The sequence below is a fragment of the Anabrus simplex genome, chromosome 11 (assembly GCF_040414725.1).
Source record: "Anabrus simplex isolate iqAnaSimp1 chromosome 11, ASM4041472v1, whole genome shotgun sequence".
NCBI classification, from domain to species: domain Eukaryota; kingdom Metazoa; phylum Arthropoda; class Insecta; order Orthoptera; family Tettigoniidae; genus Anabrus; species Anabrus simplex.
Window position 1 is genome coordinate 37883875 of NC_090275.1, and position 22399 is coordinate 37906273.

At 42.6% G+C, this 22399-nt stretch overlaps 1 protein-coding gene across 1 annotated transcript in view; it reads right to left on the bottom strand.

Moving 5' to 3' along the window:
* Positions 1-17334: 17334 nt before the first annotated feature.
* The window catches only part of LOC136883526 (uncharacterized), a 104669-nt gene continuing 99604 nt past the window's right edge, over positions 17335-22399 (bottom strand). Inside the window, exon 4 of the mRNA XM_067155891.2 lies at positions 17335-18077. Coding sequence (XP_067011992.2) covers positions 17978-18077 — 100 coding nt within the window. The 3' untranslated portion in view covers positions 17335-17977. The remainder of the gene's footprint in view (positions 18078-22399) is intronic.

The following is a 22399-nucleotide window of genomic DNA, read 5'->3' on the forward strand; positions in this document are numbered from 1 at the left end:
CTGGTCTCAAATGCTACATTTCAATATAATTCAATATAATAATTTATCTTCCTAACATATAAATAATAGAGCAAACAAGGTTATAAATTATTATTTAATTTACTTGTATGCAAGCATGGAAATTTGGCTGGCGCATGCTCGTATAGAGGTCTTGTGAGGTCATCTTTATTGCTACGGACTCTGCTCAAGTAACGCCTCTTCCCATACCCTTCCTCTCCCCCACGAAACCGTCCACCGGTGCGCTTCCCCCATACATCTTAACCCCCTCACCGACACTATGTCCTCGGACGGATGCTCGAAAGTCCGTGTCTTGCCTTCAACCTGGAAACATTTACCAGTGAACTGCGCGCTGAAAGTCAGTCACCTAAGTTTGATAACTTATTGTCGAACAATCTTCTTTGTTAATGAGAATTTCATGATGAAATGTAATTTTCTTAGCGTTATTCGAGTTCAATATTTGACTTCAAATGTTGAGAGAAAATTTAAAAAATAAACTTTTCGTTTTCTAGGGAGGACACCGTCTGGGAGTCCTTAAGAGCCGGCCGCTACTGGCTGACAAGGAGAAGACAACCTCATGACCAGCACAACATTTTACAACACCGCAGTATCTGACAGGTGTAGCAAGCTCTCAGAGCCTCGTCAATTGAACATCGATCCCAGAACACAGTCGGTGGCTGCAGAGAAGCTTCGGCCTACAAGTGGTCACGGCTGGTGGTGATGGTGATTATTGTTTTAAGAGGAACTAGGCAACCATCCTCTATATAGCACTGATCAGAGAAAAACAAATGGAAGGTATCGGCCAGAGGAAGGCAAGGGCCACGAAGGGCGTGAAAATGAAAGACTCTCTCTAGGCCTCGACTGCTCTAATACCGTCGAGTTCGGAAAAGAACAAGAGTTGACCAAGGAAGGTCGGATAGGATAGATGAAAGTGAGGAGCCTGGCACAAATAAGTGGCAGCAATGCCAGAACTCAGCTAAGGGCCCTGTGGTCGACAACCCACACTCCCAAGTTCTGAGCCCCTGGGCCCCTTTTAGTCGCCTCTTACGACAGGCAGGGGATACCGTGGGTGTTATTCTACCGCCCCCTGGTAAGGGGTCCCAAACACTGTAACCATACTATATTTTGGGTCTTACCAGAGATTTGTATGCCCTCTCCCACAACCCCTAAATACCCTCATATCCATGTGCAGAGATCTGTACCCTTTATTTACAATCCCATTTATGTGATTACCGCCAATGAACAATGATCCCCAAAAGGAAATTTCACCCCATCAACAAAGTAATTAAAACTGAGAGGACTTTTCCTATTTGTCAAACTCACAACCTGACTTTTAACCCCGTTTATCATCATACCATTGACTACCGCCCATCTCACAACATTATCGAGGTCATTTTGCAGTTGATTACAATCTTGTAACTTATTTATTACTCTATACAGAATAACACCATCCTCAAAAAGCCTTATCTCTGACTCCACTTCTTTACTCATATCATTTATATATACTGTATATAAGAAAACATGAAGGTCCAATAATTCTGCCTTGAGGAATTCCCCTCTTAATTATTACAGGGTCAGATAAAGCTTCGCCTACTCTAATTCTCTGAGTTATTCAGTCACTACCGAGCTCGATAGCTGCAGTCGCTTAAGTGCGACCAGTATCCAGTATTCGGGAGATAGTGGGTTCGAACCCCACTGTCAGCAGCCCTGAAGATGGTTTTCCGTGATTCCCCATTTTCACACCAGGCAAATGCTGGTGCTGTACCTTAATTAAGGTCACGATCGCTTCCTTCCCACTCCTAGCCCTTTCCTGTCCCATCATTGCCATAAGAACTATGTGTGTCGGTGCGACAAATTAAATTAAATTCCGTGTGGCTATGTCTAGCCGAGTGCACCCTTTGTAAGGCAGACCCTCCGATGAGGGCGGGCGGCATCTGCCATGTGTAGGTAACTACGTGTTATTGTGGTGGAGGATAGTGTTAAGTATGGTGTTTGAGTTACAGGGATGTTGGGAACAGCATAAACACCCAGCCCCCGAGCCATTGGAATTAACCAATCAAGGTTAAAATTCCAGACCCGGTCGGGAATTGAACCCGGGAGCCTCTGAACCGAAGGCCAGTATGCTGACCATTCAGCCAACGAGTCGGACGTCGGAGCGACGTGAAATAATTTTTTTAAATCTGGTTAATTCACGATAAAAGAGTAGTGTTAAGGAAAATGTTGGGAAACTTCGCGCTGGGAAAACTTGGGAGAAAGGAGACGAGCTGCTCGACTAAGCGCAATGTCAATGATAAGATGGCGTGAAAGTGGGAAAGATCATAATGTGAAAATGAAGTCACTAATACTAAAATGTTTTCATTCCTCCCCTGAAGGGGGAGGCGGGCCTCTTAGACGGTGACGCCGTCTCTCAGGCCGGGAGATTTGTTACGGTTATTCATTTAATCGTATGGTGATTGTAACTACAAAATTATAAGTCCAGGTCCAAGTGTTTCAGCCACTCTACAGCACTTTCTGTAAGATGAAACAGGTCGCTGGGGCTTCCGGAGTAAGCATGAAGAGGGCAGCGCAGGATGACATGGTCCATGGAGCAGACCATTTGTTACGGTGAAGGAGATGCACGGAGAAGGTGAGGGAGTTGGCATCCATGGCCTGAGCTAGGAACTGTCCAGGCATTCGCCTTAGTGCAGGAGAATGGAAAACCACAGAAAACCATTCTCAGGACAGCCGACGTTGGGGCCAGCCGTGAGGTCCAGCCCTGTCCCGTCTTCCGAATGCAGAGGCGTAGAGCCACGGTAGAGCCGTGGCCACCCCTCCTCTGCTCGGTTGGCCGGTCAGAGTGCAGAGCTGTTGGACCACGGGCCAGCCATGGGCACTTACGGGCCGGGACCCACTCTGCATTTACTGACCCAGATGAAGTTGGAATTCAGGATGACAAATTGGGGCAAATATTTGTTTATAGAGAGAGGAGTTAGGGATTGGAATAGTTTACCATGGGAGATCTTTGATGGATTTCCAACGCCTTAGATAATCCAAAGGGTCCTCAATAATAGTGATTTTAGGTATGTGAAGAGTGACATTTGAATGTAAACACATAGACCAATACTAAATTTATGAATCATGTCTTCACTGTTGTATAACTTGTACAGTCTCGGCCGACTGGATCCCTCACTGCGCTCCAGCTAGCTAGAGGGACGCATCAAGTCGGCCGTGATACATTATATGTAACTCTTAACTTGGCCGATAGATGGTACGAGTTAGCGGTGGAAAAATAAGAAATGCTGCATATTTTCTACTCTGGAATCATGATATAAAACGAAGCGCTATTAGAGCTAATGTCCTGCAGCTCTTTTCTTATTAATGAAGAAAAACGTGTTGATGGTATTCACCACCGTGTGAAGCTGCAGTGGGTAAAAATAAACATACAGAAACACTTCACGAAGGCAGTGACAGAAATGTTCTTCAGATAGTTCAGTTCAGATCAGGTAGTTACCGGGCGAGTTGGCCGTGCGTGTAGAGGCGCGCGGCTGTGAGCTTGCATCCGGGAGATAGTAGGTTCGAATCCCACTACCGGCAGCCCTGAAAATGGTTTTCCGTGGTTTCCCATTTTCACACCAGGCAAATGCTGGGGCTGTACCTTAATTAAGGCCACGGCCGCTTCCTTCCAACTCCTAGGCCTTTCCTATCCCATCGTCGCCATAAGACCTATCTGTGTCGGTGCGACGTAAAGCCCCTAGCAAAAAAAAAAAAAAAAAGATCAGGTAGTTCGTCTGAACTACTCATACTCGATGTATGAAGCCATTGCCTTCGTGATGTACAGACCCCGTATTGTACCTCCGATGACGTCACACAAAGAGGCGAACTGTTTCCTCCATCCGACCCGTGTAATGCAAGGACGTGATGCGTCTGTACCTTTTGTAATTATGAAATATTTACAAATGTTGTATTAATATTACAGGTGAGATCACTAAAACCTGTAATCGCATCATAACTCGTAAGTAATTTTAGGAGAAGTAGGTTTGAAGTGCGATCTACGCGGTCAAAGCTTCAGTGTTTTACTCGTCAATGTACCCAACAAATAATTATTATGCATTAATACAAATATGGAGACAACAAACGTGCAATAATAAACGTTACTTTCATATCTCTAAATGGCCATAAATACAGTGGCTTTCTTGTTTTTGTTGTTGTTGTTGTTGTTGTTTGACACTTCTGGCACTATCGTTCGAAGACTATCTTGAGCCCTTTCTTCTATACAAACATTTGTATCGTTTTTTGTTTAGGAATAGCCCATGTTTTCCCAAATATTAATGCACTCATCAGCCAGATCAATCAGTTACTTCCCACATTCACGGAAACTGCCGAGGAATGGTTTTTACTCGCATTAATTTTGGGGAGAAAAGGCAGCGCGTACTCAACATTACGAACCCAAGAAATAACCATATGTAGGTTCGATTGATTACTGTCCACTTTTATACTTGTTCTGTATCGCCAATAAAACGCTCTGCTGTAAATCTGTGTAACAAGCAAGTCAAAAGTAGAACTCATCATCAGCTTTGGAAAATTAGTGAAACATACACCTTTATTCTTCGCAACAGGTACTTTTTCTCTTGCGATTTTCGTTTATCATAAAGGTAGCCTGCCCCCATACGAAGAGGATAAAAATATTCATGTCTGTTTACTTGTATAGTTGTATTTTCGCCGTGCTACGCACAAGTTCTTAGCGTTCTGATGCGCTGTTTTGAATGAGCAGTGTACACACTTACGGCAGAGGCACACTTTAGTAGTAGTAGTAGCAGTAGTAGTATGACCTGGTCTAGAATTACTATTTAAGCCCATTCCAGATTGTAGCACCACAGTTCACTAAATAACTCAAAATTCAACCCTGAAAAGACCCGTTTCTTAAGAAAAGCTTCTTCCTCTTCACTTTTATTAAATTCTACATTCATTTTATTCTAAATTAGCTGTGAAGTGTGGGTTTCACCTCTGGCTTGGAGGAAAAATTTGCCTCCAAATCAGATAGAATTTTCCGCCGCCAGTGTAATGAATTGAGATTTTCCCACTCATCGGGTACTCCTAGGAAACTGATTAGTAAATGGGCATAGTCATTGCCCTGGTACTCTCCACTATTCGACCCCCCCCCCCCCCCGCCTAAAAAAGACGAGTGTTCACGGATCACGGCTGTCTGCGGCTTGGTCATCCCAGCTCTGGAACTTTGGACAGTTAGATCGGCAGTGCAGTGCTATTCGTTAAAAGTGGGAAAATGTGTGGTTTTTCAGTTGATCGAGTATTTCATATGAAAGCATTGCTTTTATTCGCGCCATTCCTACTGACGTCATTGTAATGACCTATGCTCATTTCAGTTGGGAAAACCACTAAGATAGTCTTTCTGAGGATGTAGAAAAGCAGGTTGAGAGTGATTGTTTGGCATTATAATGAAAACTACCCAAACTGATTGTGACTGATGGTAGACAAGCGGGCCTTCTATTACAATGGCAATTCCCTCACCCAGTATTCATATGAGAAGTTTGGTGAATTCCCCGTCGCGTTTCTAGGGTAACGTTAAGAGCTATGCAAGTTATTATAGTCTTGCTCACAACGTGCGCATTAGCTAACCTAGAATTCTGTATACAATGTAAAATTCCGTAGCGAAGCACGGGTACATCAGCTAGTATTGTATAATTGTATTTTTGCTGTGGTACTCACAAGTTCTTAACATTATGGCAACTGCGAACTTTCACACACAGTATTTAAATCTGCAACGCATTATATTTACAGAAAAACGTGTTATGCGATAACAGTTAAATTAATAAATTCCACGAGTCCTGACCCGGTCGAATGACTGGAAGCAGGCTGTGGATTTTCATTTCATTTCAGGCATTACGCCCTTGAATTTATATTACTCACCACGAGAAGATACCACACTAACCTAAACTATAAGGTCTCGTTATCTTAATAACAGCTGTTTACGTAAATCCTGATGTGATACATTTTAAGAACAAACATGAATATACTTAAGTATAAATTTCTGTCTTTCAACAGTCACAGTTATCCAAAGAATGCCCCCAATCCTTATGACCGGGCAAGTTGGCCGTGCGGTTAGGATCGCGCAGCTGTGAACTTGCATCCGGGAGATAGTGGTTCGAACCCCACTGCCGGCAGCCCTGAAGATGATGTTCCGTGGTTTCCTATTTACACACCAGGCAAATGCTGGGGCTGTACCTTAATTAAAGCCACGGCCGCTTCCTTCCCATTCCTAAGCCTTTCCTACCCCATCGTCGCCATAAGACTTATCTGTGTCATCGCGACGTAAAACAAATAGCAATCCTTATGAATTATATTCATAAGTACAATTTGTAACATTCTCTTAGCTCGCCTCAATTGATCAGCTGATCGCGCTTTCTACAGTACGGCCTGTACCTATATTACGAAGGCAGTGGTAGTACGCCCCGTCAAGGGCTAACGTCGAGTAACACAAATGGCGACTTGTTTGGAAAATTGGTCTCGCGAAGAAATCTGGTCAGTTATTCGATTTTTGTGGGCAAAACATGTAACTGCTGCTGAAATTCACCGGAAGCTGGTAAAGGTTAACGGAGAGACTGTAATGTCTCGTCATCATGTCGCAGAACGGAGTTGAGAGTTTGCGACCGGTAGAGAAAAGGTCACCGACGAGGATCGCAGTAGCCGACCCAGCACGTCATCAACAGATTTGAACAAAGTTCACGTGGAGGAGCTGATTCGGGACAACAGGAGGATCACGTTACGGCGTATGGCGAGGAGGTGAAACGCTTCGCGACAACGTGGCAAGGACAGGATTTTTACCAGGAGGGAATATTCAAACTCATCCCACAAAGCGACAAGTACCAGAAACGATATGGAGACTATGGCGAAAATAACCTAATGTATGTATTATCAGTTGGCTGTATTGGTTGTATGAAATAAAATGTATACGTTTCACTGTAGGCTTTGTAGCCTTACTTTTTGATCAACCTTCGTATTATAACTTAAGATTACCCATTGTTCATGTATTCGTGAAAATGTAAGTACACTTATTTATAATTTTCTTGCTTATACTTACCGTGTGGGTAAACAATAATGAACACAAGGAAAACGAACTTATTTATTTGTTAATAAATGTACATCTGAGATAAATTAAAAAACAATATAATTATATAAACACAAGTTGAGTCTTTGTGAACACTGCAGACACATCCGTAGCATTCTTCTAGCATATTCGTTATTCTTGTAACTTTCATTTCCGGTGAGCAGGACCGTTACGGACCCGCCCCCTCAGCGAGGAGAAAGTTATCTCAAGTTAATATGACGAGGACACATGTCCACCTTAAAACTAGACAAGTTGGCTTCTGCTTTCACGACAACGACAAGTTTTACAATACTCCCCCCCTTTGTTCGATGCCATGGCTGGATCCAGGATTTGTATGTATTATTACAACTCGTATTTCAGGCTATCTTTACCTTTAATGTTATTTAATAAAATTCGAACATTTGATAGGAATTTTATGGTGCCTAAAATGTCTATTTTGCACATTGTAATCTGTTTTAAGGTTATAGAGCTCAGTAGCAGCAATTGGGAATTAAAAGTGTGTGTGGGAGGAAGGGGGCGGGGGGGGGGGGGCGGCAAAAATATACAGACAACAAAAAGTACGCGGGTTTGTGGTATATAGCGGGTAGAGTGGGGTAAAGTGGGTTTATATACATCAGAACTGAACAAGTTACAAATTGATAAGTTTGTTGATGCTCTCTGAGCGAATTTTCAGAGAGAGATAAAGGTTGACTTTTTACCAACTTAAGTGCGGTAATAATAATTCGTATGGCTACTTCTAGCCGAGTGCAGCTCTTGTAAGGCAGACCCTCCGATGAGTGTGGGCGGCATCTACAATGTGTAGATAACTGCGTGTTATTGTGGTGGAGAGTAGTGTTATGTGCGTGGTGTGTGTGAGTTGCAGGGATGTTCGGGACCACACAAACATCCAGCCCCCGGGCTACTGGAATTAATCAATGATGGTTAAAATCCCAGACCGGGCCGGGAATCGAACCCGCGATCCTCTGAACTGAAGACCAGTACGCGGACCATTCAGCCAACGTGTCGGACTTAAGTACGGTAATAAAAGATTTTTTAGATTTGGATTCAATACCATACAATGAAACTTTCAACAAAGTTACACATGTATTACAATTAAATAGAAGTATGGCGTGATTGTAGAATTAAAAATAATTTAGTATTTGACTACACACTAAAGAGACTGCCAGACTGACGAATGCGCGCGGCAAGCGGGTGAATCATACCTCAGTGCCCATGATCTTAGTAATGTACCCTGATGAGGTGAGCGGGTGCAGTAATAAAAAAAAAAAAAAAACCAAACACCTCCTACCCTTCCTCACAACACATGCAAAGTTTCCACTAGTTGCTGTGGCGCTATACAAATCGGTTAGCCGCGACAAACGACGTTTTGTGCGTATTCGTTCGTTCGTAATCTGTTTTCCCTCCAGGGTCGGTTTTTCCCTCGGACTGAGCGAGGGATCCCACCTCTACCGCCCCAAGGGCAGTGTCCTGGAGCCTCAGACTCTGGGTCTGGGGATACAACTGGGGAGGATGACCAGTATCTCGTCCAGGTGGCGTTACCTGCTACGCTGAACAGGGGCCTTGTGGGGGGTGGGAAGTTTGGAAAGGATAGACAAGGAAGAGGGAAGGAAGCGGCCATGGCCTTAAGTTAGGTACCATCCCGGCATTTGCCTGGAGGAGGAGTGGGAAACCACGGAAAACCACTTCCAGGATGGCTGAGGAGGGAATCGAACCCCCCTCTACTCAGCTGACCTCCCGAGGCTGAGTGGACCCCGTTCCAGCCCGTGTACCACTTTTTCAAATTTCGTGGCAGAGCCGGGAATCGAACCCGGGCCTCCGGGGGTGGCAGCTAATCACACTAACCACTACACCACTTGTGCGTATTACCGTTAATAATTTTGTTAATAATTAAAGAAAATAAGGAACGAATTAGCTAATAAGACTACAGGTCTTGTAAAAGTTTTTAAAAAAATTGTTCCTATAATTCCTAGTTTCAGCCGGCTAAAATGGAGTAAAAATATGTTTTCCCCACAAGGAGTGGGGCGACTGCCCCCCCCCCCCCCCGTCCTAATCACCGTTCCTGATGGAGCTTACAATGCCTGTGTGTTGAGAGGCAAGGAGCATGGGTCGATGCTGGTCCTCTTCACCAGGGGTGTAGTCGGGGGTGTGTTACTGGGGGTTCCCCACATGAAAATTTTACATATTATACAGAAACTGACAATAAACATTCACAGGTACATAAGTGAAAAATCAACAGATCTGCTGAATCTATTTTCTAAGAAGCCTCGAAAGTTGGAATTTAGATTGTAAACTGAACATACCATTCGCTGTAAAACTGTTGACCTTGATCGTACTGTTCTTGTTCTGTATTTTAATGTAAGATTTTTTCCTATACTCCACTCTGAATATCAACATAATTCGGTTGTATGAATGTCCTGCATGCATGCCCCACACACGAACAAGCACCTTCATTATGATGTTATGGTTTATCATAATTTTATAACTACAGTGGAACCTCGATATCTCGAAGGGAGCTAAATTTTATTTCGAGTTATCGAAACATCGAGATATAGAGAATGCCCCTTTTGAGCATGTGTAGCACATAATTGAATCATATATATCTATGGGCTTATACTGAATACATTATTTTTAACAGTATTTAAAAATATACAAATATGTCTTAATTCGTAGTTCGCTTCCATCCATCCCCGCGTATGGCTTTCACTTTAAGCTTTGCAAAACCAAAACATTTCATGAACCTGAATTCGGATGCATGTGTAAATTGTGCGATCGTGAATGTGATAGATACCACGTCTTGACATGTCCAAATAGAGGGAAATCATTGACTAAATTCTGTTCAGAAGAATGAGACCTATGTGGAAATGTTAGAATTAATGTACTTACTTACATGGCCATTTGGCTGCAATAAAACTATTATTTATTATTAAAAATATACAAACGAAATCTATTTTACGGCATCACTTTAATTTAATTTCGTGTGGCTATTTCTAGCCGAGTGCAGTTCTTGAAAGGCAGACCCTCCTATCAGGGTGGGCGGCATCTGTCATGTGTAGGTAACTGCGTGTTATTGTGGTGGAGGATAGTGTTATGTGTGGTGTGTGAGTTGCAGGGATGTTGGGGATAGAACAAACACCTAGCCCCCGGGCCACTGGAATTAATCAAAGAAGGTTGAAATCCCCAAACCGTCCGGGAATCGACCCCGGGACTTTATGAACCGAAGGCCAGTACGCTGACCATTCAGACAACGAATTGGACATCACTTTAATTAAAACCCTTATTATAGTAACGTTTAGAAGACTGGATACAGTAGTGAAACAAGACACATACCTCCGTTAATACCTTTGGAAAACATCCGTTAGTCTTTTCTGTTTGTTAGTGTTAACCTTTCCTCCCTTCGCGTTGGAACTTCTCGTCAATAGCACGCAGCCGAGATTCGTAAATGGAGCTTGTCATCCGCGACTTCGGTATTTGCTTTCGTACGTGACCGGTAATTAATTCACACCCCAGAAACAGCCAGGCTTAACCGATTTTCCGATCACTAGAAGTTTTAGTTTTTCGGTTCCCGTCATATTAGCTTCCAGCATCACGTAACCCTTTCTCTACTTGTTAACTGTTCCTCACAAACCACTAATGCCGTATTAGACAGTTAATGTTGTACAAAATTCGAGTTACAGGGTATTTTTTGTTTCAAGGGAGGAAATGGTTGCTTCCAGAAATATAGAAATTTGTGTAACCGAATTTAGAGTAACTACACGTGAAGAATAGGACAAATGGCCGGGAAATTTAAGTTACTTCGAGATACTGAAAATTTGAGTAATGGAGGTTCGAGATATCGAGGTTCGACTATATAACCCCAGGCTCATTTTAGTTTTGACCGTGTTTCCTGAGATTAAATTTTACCAGTGACTTATACGCCTTCTCATTTACATTTCTACAATAAAGATATTTCTTTGTACTAACACCCTCACTATCATTTTATATCTCTTTCATAAAATAATCCATGTAAACTATGAGCAATAAGGGTGAAAGAATACAGCCATGTCTAGCTTCTGCAATTACTTTGATCCCAGATCTCATTCACTTCTCACTACGGCCCGATTCCCAACACGCCTCTGATTACCTGCAATAAGCTACCCCTAACCTCATAATCCCCCAGTACGGCTGACATATGATCCTTGGTACTCTTTCATGTACCTTATCTAGATCTACGAAACATACAGTCACTGTTGGTTGATTCCTCACGTAGCATTTTTCAGATACTTGACGCATTCTGAAAATCTGGTCCTGACAGCCCCTCTGTGGTCTGAAATCACATTGGTTTTCATTCAATCTACTCTCCTTTTAATCTTATGGCAAATACACAGTTTATCAACGAAAAATAAGAGCCCAATTAGAGTATGATTCCAGTGTATGGGACCCTCACCAGGATTACCTGATTCGAACGTTGGAAAATATTCTAAGAAAAGCAGCAGGATTTGTTCTGGGCGATTTTCGAAAAAATAGCGTTACGGAAATGTTGCAAAGTTTGGGCTGGGAAGACTTGGGAGAAAGGACACGAGCTGGTCTACTAAGTGTTATGTTCTGAGCTGTCAGTGGAGAGAAGACGTGGAATGACGTTAGTAAACGAATAAGTGTGAGTGATGTTTTTAAATGTAGGAAATATCACAATATGAAGATAATTGGAATTCAAGAGGCCAAATTGGGACAAATGTTCGTTTATAGTAAGAGAAGTTTGGGATTGGAATAATTTACCAGGGGAGATGTTTAATAAATTTCCAATTACTTTGCAATTATTTAAGAAAAGACTAGATAAACAACACCACCTGGGCGACTGCCCTAAATGCAGATCAGTGGTGATTGATTGATTGATTGATTGATTGATTGATTGATTGATTGATTGATTGATTGATTGATTGATTGATTGATTGATTGATTGATTGATTGATTGATTGATTGATTGAGATTGCTATGCGCGAGGATCTTTTAAGGTTGGCAAGATAGAGGAGAAAACAGCCCCTCTGGTACGACCACGTGAGAAGACGTAAGGAACAGCATCTAGTACAGAAAGCTCTTGCCATCGAAGAGATGAAGGGAGGAAGAGGGTGTCCTAAGACAACACCCCCCCCTATCGTTGGAGGTGGTAGAATAAGACCCACCCATGGTATCCCCTGCCTGTCGTAAGAGGACCTAAGGGGTCAAAACATGGGAGTGTGTGTTGGCGACCTCAGGACTCTTAGCTGAGCAATGACATTGCTTTCACTTACTTGTGCCAGGCTCCTCGCTTTCATCTATCCTACACGACCTCTCATGTTTAACTCTTGTTCTTTCCCGACCCCGACGGTATTGGGTCTCCGAGGCCGAGGGAATCTTTCATTTTCACGCCCTTCGTGGTCCTCTTATTTGCTTGGCCGATACCTTCATTTTTCGAAGTATTGGGCCTCTTCCATCCCCCCTTCCCAGATTAATGTTAATAGAGAATAGTTGCGCATTGTACTTTTTCTTAAAACAGTAATCATCATCACCACCTAAGGCAACTGCTGAGGCTGTTTTAAGGAAAAAGTGAAGTGCCTCTAGATCTAGGGCAAGAATGTCGGGCGTATTCTCTCCGAGCCAGGCGAGGGTTTACATATAGATTCAGGAAAGAAAAAGTCTAAACCTTTTACACGTTAAATAATAGGGGTCCGCCTCTATGGTGTAGTGGTTAGTGTGATTAGCTGCCACCCCCGGAGGCCCGGGTTCGATCCCCGGCTCTGCCACGAAATTTGAAAAGTAGTACGAGGGCTGGAATGGGGTCCACTCAGCCTCGGGATGTCAAATGAGTAGAGGTGGGTTCGATTCCCACCTCAGCCATCGTGGAAGTAGTTTTCCTTGGTTTCCCAGGCAAATGCCTGGATGGTACCTAACTTATGGCCACGGCAGCTTCCTTCCCCCTTCCTTGTCTATCCCTTCCAATCTTCCCATCCCCCTGCACGGCCCCTGTTCGGCGTAGCAGGTGAGGTCACCTGGGCGAGGTACTGGTCATCCTCCTCAGATGTATCCCCGACCCAGAGCCTGAAGCTCCAGAACACTGCTCGTGAGGCGATCGCTGAGTCCGAGGGAAAAACCGACCCTGGAGGTAAACAGATTAAGAAGAAGAAGAAGAAGAAGAAATAGTAGGGTCTTAGCTACGAAATTCTGAGTCTTACTATATAGAACAGAGGGAGGTATGTTTGTGGTACAGGTAAGTTCGTGATAAACCTTTGAACAAGTACCATGTGTCCGCTAAAGCGATGAAGACTACTGCAAGTACCATGAGACATCTGTTGAGAACTCAGGGAACTAATAGTAATGATGAAATGCATAGTCTGGAAAGAGAAGTTCATGAGATTGAAATTTGTATCCCGAATATATCTCCCTTTACCCTACTTCCTATACAGAGGGGCTTGCGTTTGTAGCTTTGTATAAAGGAGTACACCACCAATTAATCAATTTACAGTAGGAATCTGTTCAAACTGCTCGGCGCCCTGGCTAAACGATCCACGTAGTGACCTCCGGTTCAGACGGTTCTTAGTTCGATTGTCAGCCTGGTCGGGCATTTTAGCCTCAGCTGGTTAATTCTTCTACTTCGAGGGCGGGGTGGTCGTCTTACGTACAACACATCAGTCTACTAGCCACCCGAGAAACATTCAATAGTTGGTCGTGCGGTTAGGAGCGCGCAGCTGTGAACTTCTATTCGAGAGATAGTGGGTTCGAACCGAACTGCCGGCAGCCCTGAAGGTGGTTTTCCGTGGTTTCACATTTTTACGCCAGGCAAATGCTGGGGCTGTACCTTATTTAAGGCATTGGCCGTTTCCTTCCCACTCCTAGCCCTTTCCTACCCCATCGTCGCCATAAGACCTAGGCTATCTGTGTCGGTGCGACGTAAAGCAACTTAAGAACGTAAAGTTGGCGTCAGGAAAGTCATCAAACCGTAAAACTGGAGTAAACGCAAATGTAGTGCCCACCACAAGTAATTGTGAAAAGGCCTGGAAGAAGAAGACGAAGAAATGTGCAACAGGCTGTTACTTTTAAAATGGAATTTATGCTGGTACGAGTTGGAATAATCGCATATCTCTCACTGGTTATGGGAAGTAGGTTTTATATGAAGATGAAGGAATCTGCTCATTGTTTATTGCCTTGTGAAGTGAGAGAGGAGACTCACTCTCGTGTAGGCTGGTTGCTCTACTCAAACCAGGTCGGTCAATGATCTTTGTAAGAAACCTTTTCACTTGACCGTATGTGTGTGACTCGCTTACCAGGTGTTCCCGACTCGCCTCTTAATCTAGAAAATACCAACTAGCGACTGTGAACTCCATAAATAACTCTGTATCTGTTACCCTGAAAGTCCCAAGAACTTTTTAACTTGGTAGCGTGGGTTGGCGACCACGGGGCCCTCAGCTGAGTCCTAGCATTGCTTCTACTTAATTGTGCCAGGCTCCTCGCTTTAATCTGTCCTTTGTCCAGCTCCATGACTAAATGGTTAGCGTGCTGGGCTTTGGTCATAGTGGACCCGGCTTCGATTCCCGGCAGCCTCGGAAATTTTAACCACCATTGGTTAAGTCCGCATATTCTGACTGGGAGTTGAACCATGGTGGAGATATTGTGGAGATGTAGCGGCCCACGGTCCTCTGGATCTGATCACGATATGATGATGTTGATGATTAGGTTAATAGTTCCGTGAAGTGAATAGCAATGCTTTGGATAAAGCGGCAGTCTGGGAACAGTGGCATTAAAACCTTTAGAAAAAGGAACATGAGAGGTTGCGCAGACAACGGACCAAGTTTAATCTTGCGCTCAAAAAGAAAGAAGAAAAGACTGACAGCGATATAACACTTGTGTGACCAAAGAGTTTTGCAAGTTACTTTACGTCGCACCGACACAGATAGATCTTATGGCGATGATGGGACAGGAAGGGGCTAGGAGTGAAAAAGGAAGCGACCGTGGCCTTAATTAAGGTACAGGCCCAGCATTTTCCTGGTGTGAAAATGAGAAACCACGGAAAACCATCTTCAGGGCTGCCGACAGTGGGGTTCGAACCCACTATCTCCCGAATACTGGACACTGGCCGCACTTAAGCGACTGCAGCTATCGAGCTCGGTTGACCAAAGAGTACGAGTATGACCGTTTAAATAAACAATCGCGTAGGCTTAGAGATTTATATGACCATACTGTAAGCTACAGGATCTATTTCTACGTGGAATTGCAAAAACATCAGGGTCACGAATAGTTTTAAACTCGTATATACTGTCATAGGTAATACATTTCATATTAATCCGTACTGAAGAGCAATATAGTGTAGAACAAATGCTGAAGTCCGCCTCTGTGGTGTAGTGGTTAGCATGATTAGCTGCCACCCCCGGAGGTCCGGGTTCGATTCCCGGCTCTGCCACGAAATTTGAAAAGTGGTACGAGGGCTGGAACGGGGTCCACTCAGCCTCGTGAGGTCAACTGAGTAGAGGTGGGTTCGATTCCCACCTCAGCCATCCTGGAAGTGGTTTTCCGTGGTTTCCCACTTCTCCTCCAGGCGAATGCCGGGATGGTACCTAACTTAAGGCCACGGCCGCTTCCTCCCCTCCTCCTTGCCTATCCCTTCCAATCTTCCCATCCCTCCACAAGGCCCCTGTTCAGCTTAGCAGGTGAGGCCGCCTGGGCGAGGTACTGGTCATTCTCCCCAGTTGTATCCCCCGACCAGGAGTCTGAAGCTCCAGGACACTGCCCTTGAGGCGGTAGAGGTGGGATCCCTCGCTGAGTCCGAGGGGAAAGCCGAACCTGGAGGGTAAACGGATGATGACGATGATGACAAATGCTGAAGGTTTCCACCTATTAAATACTGTTTCTTGTAACCTTAAAAAGTTACATATATTTGTTGAAACTAGTTTCAGTCTTGCCAGAGACCATCATCAGTCAAAATCGAAGTTAAGGTAAGACATGAATATAGATAAAATGAAACATCCTGCTTGATTTTGATTTTGACTTTTTAATTAATTTGGTGGTGGCTATTTCTAGCCGAGTACAGTCCTTGTAAGGCAGACCCTCCGATGAGGGTGGGCGGCATCTGCCATGTGTAGGTAACTGCGTGTTATTGTGGTGGAAGATAGTGTTATGTGTGGTGTGTGAGTTGCAGGGATGTTGGGGATAGCACAAACACCCAGCCCCCGGGCCATTAGAATTGACGAATGAAGGTTAAAATCCCCGACCCGGCCGGGAATCGAACCCGGGACCATCTACGCTGACCATTCAGCCAACGAGTCGGACTATTTTGACTTATGATGCTCTCTGGTAAGGCCGAAACTAGTTTCAACAAATATATGTAACTTTTTTTCAAGGTTACAACAAACAGTATTGAATAGGTGGAAACCTTTAGCTTTCGTTTTACACTCGCATATTCTGACTGGGAGTTGAACCATGGTGGAGATACTGTGGAGATGCAGCGGCCCACGGTCCTCTGGATCTGATCACGATATGATGATGTTGATGATTAGGTTAATAGTTCCTTGAAGTGAATAGCAATGCTTTGGATAAAGCGGCAGTCTGGGAACACTGGTATTAAAACCTTTAGAAAAAGGAACATGAGAGGTTGCGTAGACAACGTTGAGTCTGAACAATAGATAAAGAACCGAACTCGACTTGTTTTGAAGTAGAATGAAAAGGCTGGTACTGAAAAGATGAACAACACATAATACATAATGATGATGATAATTATTATGATGCGAATTTCTTGTGAATTGTGAGGTAACGACAAGGTAGTGAGGTTACGAGCTGCTCGGCTAAGTGGAGTGTTCCGAGCTGTCCGTGGAGAGATGGCATGGAATGACATTAGTAGACGAATAAGCTTGAATAAAGCTTTTAAAAGTCGGAAAGATCATAATATGAAGATAAAGTTGGAATTCAAGAGGACAAATTGGGGAAAATATTCACTTATAGGACGACGAGTGTAGGATTTGAATAATTTATCAAGGGAAATGTTCGGTAAATGTTTGAAAACGTTTAAGACAAGGCTAGATAAACAACTGATAGGGAATCTGGCACCTGGGTGACAGCCCTCAATTCAGACGATTTGATTGATTAATTGATTGATTGATTGATTGATTGATTGATTGATTGATTGATTGATTGATTGATTGATTGATTGATTGATTGATTGATTGATTGACGTCTCCAAAACCCGTAAAAGTAGTTAGTGGGACGTAAAGCCAATACCATTATTATCATGATTGATTGATTGATTGAGAATTTACGCTTGTAAGTTGTAACTGCCGTATTGTTACAGCGTAATTCATATTTCATTCCCGTTTCGCTCGATCCACGGCCCTCTTAATTTTTGATCGTGACATCGGTGGTGACTCAGTGGGACTTGCCGGAATCGTCGTGGAAATGAAAATTAGAAGGCGGTGGTAGTGATTATTGTTTAAAGAGGAAGTACAACTGGTGAAAGCTAGAAGCATGCCGTAAAGGATGACTTGAGGGGTGGTTATTACGATAGACTTACCTGGTCCACAAAAAGATAGTTAAGTCTCAAAGACCAGAACATATAAATCCTCAGTATATTAAAATACTTATATTAAAGATATGTGTCTTTCTTTTACTGCCACTTAGCGCTGCAGATGGATACGATCTTAAAAGTATTTAGCATGCATACGTGTCATTTCATCAGAGTTCTTTTGCGGCCACATTAGTTCTGTCTCGAAAAGACGGTGATGCTGGTAATGCTGAAGTCCTCTGTCCTATCCTCGGCGTTATTGCACCAATCCGCTTGCTGTATTTAGTGCTTGTTTTAACCACGGGGTTAGGTTCGATAATACTGTGAATATTGTATTGAAGATAATAATATCTTGTTTGAGTCTCAGGTAACGAACGTATCTAGCTGTTTGAGCACGTGAAGGCGGAGCAATCCCTCCTTTTGACAGCGTCCATCACATCATTCAGGTGGAACGATACCGCTTCATCGTTGTGCTGAATGCTGGAACAGAATAATAATAATAATAATAATAATAATAATAATAATAATAATAATAATAATAATAATAATAATAATAATAATAATAATAATAATAGGTCAAGATTATCTACTAAGTATATTGTACTTCACTCATTTTTATTAAAAGTTTTGTTGTGTGAGAGCTAAATGATGTATTGAATAACAATACATTATGTAATAATTACATACAACCCGTGGCCCATCAGGATGTGAGCTAAAGCTGTGGAAGAAAATATAATATACGTATAATATAATATCGTATAATTCTTTATTTATAGTTTTTGAATATTTGAATATTTTTCATACAAAACAATGAAATAACTAACTAAATTACGGAAAAGATTAAGAAAAACCATGCTAAGAAAATGTACGGAATATTAGCATGGGGAGGAGCATACAAATATGTAATCAATAAAATACAGGTTGTTCAAAACCTTATATTACGAATAATGTACCAAAAGGGAAGATTATACCCAAGTAGTAAATTATATGCTGAAGCAAAGATATTTAATGTAAAACAGCTCTATGCCCTTGAAATATACAAATATATTAACAAAAGCAAAAATATAATTGAGAACATTAAACATGAATATTCAACACGCAGTAAGATGAACCACCGTTGTATGTTATACAAACCCAAAGTTAGCATAAAAAAGTGCAATTTCTTGTACTTCATTCCAAAATTCTTTAATATCCTTTCCGGTTCTTTACAAACTACTTCATTAAGTCAGAAAATGAGTCTGAAGTGTCTTAAATCCTTTGTCAGGGATAATAAAACTGTTATTGAAGAAATAACTAAATGAGACTATCACGTCGCCATATTAAATTTCTATTCGATGCTCCACCGTGTGCTGTTGATTATATCCGTCATTCACTCATACCCATACTCGTACTTCAGGCATCATTTAAAAATATATTTCTCTCTATGTAATGAATCTTCTAAATTACCACACACAAGGTTTCACCTTACGTGGTATTTTACTGGTATCTACTCGACTCTGTTGAGGTTGGTGTGATTTTGTTATGTATAATAATAATAATAATAATAATAATAATAATAATAATAATAATAATTGTACCGGGCGGTACACCTCTACTCGGTTTATTTAAAAGTTGCGCCAGTTGAAACTCCTCTTCTGGAGGAAGTCTGAACTTTTATCTACACTATTAATCTACTAATTTTTCAGAAGATGTCACTACCTGGAAATTTTTGAGTTTGTGAACTGTGTCATTTTTGATGTGTTTTTGTTTCGCTTGAAGTAAGAAGTGTGAACTTTCTCTTCTAGAGGACACTACTGAAGATCAACAATAGTGCGACCTAGTGCGGAGTCAAAGAACTATTTTGTTGGAGAAATTTTTATTTCAAGAGTTTGTTCTTTGTTAAATTTCTTTCTGTCATTGTTTAAGTTGGCTGTATACCCCTCTTTTTCCCCTTATTTTGGATCTAGCCAATCCCGAATTTCTTTAATTAATTTTCCACCAATAATGTGTTTCTTCTTCCTCTATGTAGGGGTTTCTTTTCCCTAGCCAATAAAAATTTTGTGGGAGGGTGTTTTCTTTCCCCTAACGCCTAGAATCTTCCGCGAGAGGATATAAACTGCTGATTTTAGGGTCTCGGGGCCACTTCTGTTCCATCTTTCAGTGTATTAAGTACATAGCAGGAGGCGGGAAGCGCCTCTTTCTTCGGCGGCGTCTACAACAAGGTAATGGCCAAGTAATAACTTCTTTCTTTGCTTGCTCAGCAGTTTAACTTTCGGGGCGGGTTCTAGGCCTTCCACCATGTAACCTTCCTTTAAAATGTAAAGACTACTGGTACCTATCCTATCTTCTAAACTACATACTGGGATAGAGAGTGCTAACCCTCTCGAGTTCCCACTCATATTGTTTTGAGGTGAACTTATTTTCTCAAACCCATTCTTCCGTGATGTAATGTAAATTGTTATTTCCTTAAGTCACCTCTGTAGTATGGGATTAGCCCTTGTATTAACGGCCTAGTGCCAAGTAGGTCTTAAACAAAGTGTATCAGGAGTGCGGTTAGCCTCCTCTCAAATTGTTATTTTAGAGGTCAGGTAATCAACCTTCTTTTCATGTAATAGACCTCAGTAGGTTGGGTATTTTACCCCTGTGAATACGTCCTTAGTGGACAGCTTGAAGGTAGAGTTTGGTGTGGCCTTTGAGAGGCTTAAATTTTGAGAGCGGATCGCTCTTTTGGAAATGGAGTGTCATATGCCTCATGGAGGCTTTTCTGTGTAATTCGGAGCGAGGGGCTCCTAGGGATGAATGGGGTTTTCTGCCCCTCTGTTAAAACTTGTGTTTGTGGTAAAACTGAGCTGATCGCTGAAGTCAGGGCGTGAAGCCCAAAACCTGTAAATATTGTAACTCCCCTTGTTTTGCTACATTGTACCTGCCATGTCTGTTATTGCTTTGTTTTTGAAAAGAAAATATAACTTTGTTAAATTTTAAATTAATTTTACATGCACTATAATTTCGTAGCTTGAAACCCATTCACACCCGCACCTTCTTTTACGCATAACTACCTCTAAAACACGGTAACAAGTGGTAGCAGAGCGTGGTTGAATGGGTCTCAATTTAGCCCCTTTTGACGGCTAAACATTGCTTTGATTCGAACTCTAACAATTTTCTCAGTTGCTGGAATTTTTTGAGTTTTTCAAAATTGTTCTGTCATCATGCCCGGCCCTCGCGACGTTCTCCTCCTTAACTATTTGCGCAAAGAGGAGTTGATCTACGAGTTAACTATCAGAAATGTGCAATCTGGAGGCACGGTTGCAATCGACACCAACAAGCTTAGAGAGTCCCTTGATTTGCCCATTTCCATCCCCAATTTGGGAGAGAAAGAAATTGATGATTCTCTTTCCACGATCGTCGAGAATATTACTGGGCTAGCATCTGTAGTCAGCTTTTTTGATGAAAACGATCCGTCTCCTAATCAAATTAAGCGTGTGCAAGGCAGGCTGTATCACTTTGTAAATAGAGTTAATGATCTGTTATCTCTAAAGGTGAATGACGTTCAGAGGAAGGACGCTAATACGCTCCTTGAAACTATTTCGGAATTGTCTAATAAGGTCACTCAATTGCTAACCGGCGAAGTTCCTCCCAAAACTGATCAACCCGCCACAGTGAATGTAGGTAGTGATGAAGAGCCTCCTCAGGGAGAAGTCAATAGGATAACCGTTGCTGCTCAAACTATCTCTGCCCCATCGAACAACGAATCTGAACGCCGTGCGTCATTGGGTAACATCCGCTCTGAATTAACTTCTTTGCCATTGAAACCTTTAACGACTATGTCACCTGGGTTCAGTAGCTTGCCTCATCCATTGGCAATGTTGCTTAGAGGTATCTCTAAGTTTTCCGTCAACACCACCAGTGATGTAATTTCATTTTTAAGATTTCTAGTGGAATTTCAGGATCATGCTCTTGTTTTTTCTCTTTCGCCATGTCAAATTTTGCAAATTATCTATCCGTATGCTATTGGTATTCTTTCTGATAAAATCGTAAGAGCCATTGCCGAGCAATCATCTATTGAGGATTTCCATGCCCATTTGCTAGCTAACTTCATCCCGGCTAGGGCCAGGTCCTCCCTGATTCAGAAGTACTATTACCGTGTACAGCGCTTGGATGAAAACTTGGCTGATTTCATACAAGATATCAAATTCTACACTAGGGTGTTTGCTCTGCACTTTCCTGAAGATCAGATTGTGCAGGCTATTGTAGAAGGTATTTCGCCATCCTACAGGTCATATTTGTGTTTCGCGGCGTGTCCGCAAACCTTCTCTGAACTTGAAGCATTGGCCGTCTCAGCGGAAGGAGTTAGATACGCCGATTCTTTGCGTGTCGCGAAAGAACCCCCGCCTTCCTTTAGTAACACTCGGCCTCCACCTCGCCGACCAGTCAATCCCCGTAAATGTTATGCTTGCGGGTCGCCTGACCATCTGCGCAACAAGTGTCCACTGATCAAGCCAAGTGGGACTAGGAATGGAGCTGGTTCATCACAAGGCTGCTTTAAATGTGGGGCTTTCTCACATATCGCCAAGAATTGCCCAAACTCAAATAGCACCCCCTCCTGCTCAACTTCTGGTGCAAATTCCACCTATGCCAATAATAAAAAGTGACTAGCGGCTTCGGCTGAGTCGACTAATTCTGCTTTCCAAGGCTCAGCCCCGGGCAAAAAGGTCGAGAATTCAGGGAATGAGCAATCTTCAAATTCTTTTTTTGAATGCCCCAGAGAGTGTCTTAGGATTGCGGCGGATACCCCCGCACCTGTTCCTTTTCTTAAGATTGAGTTA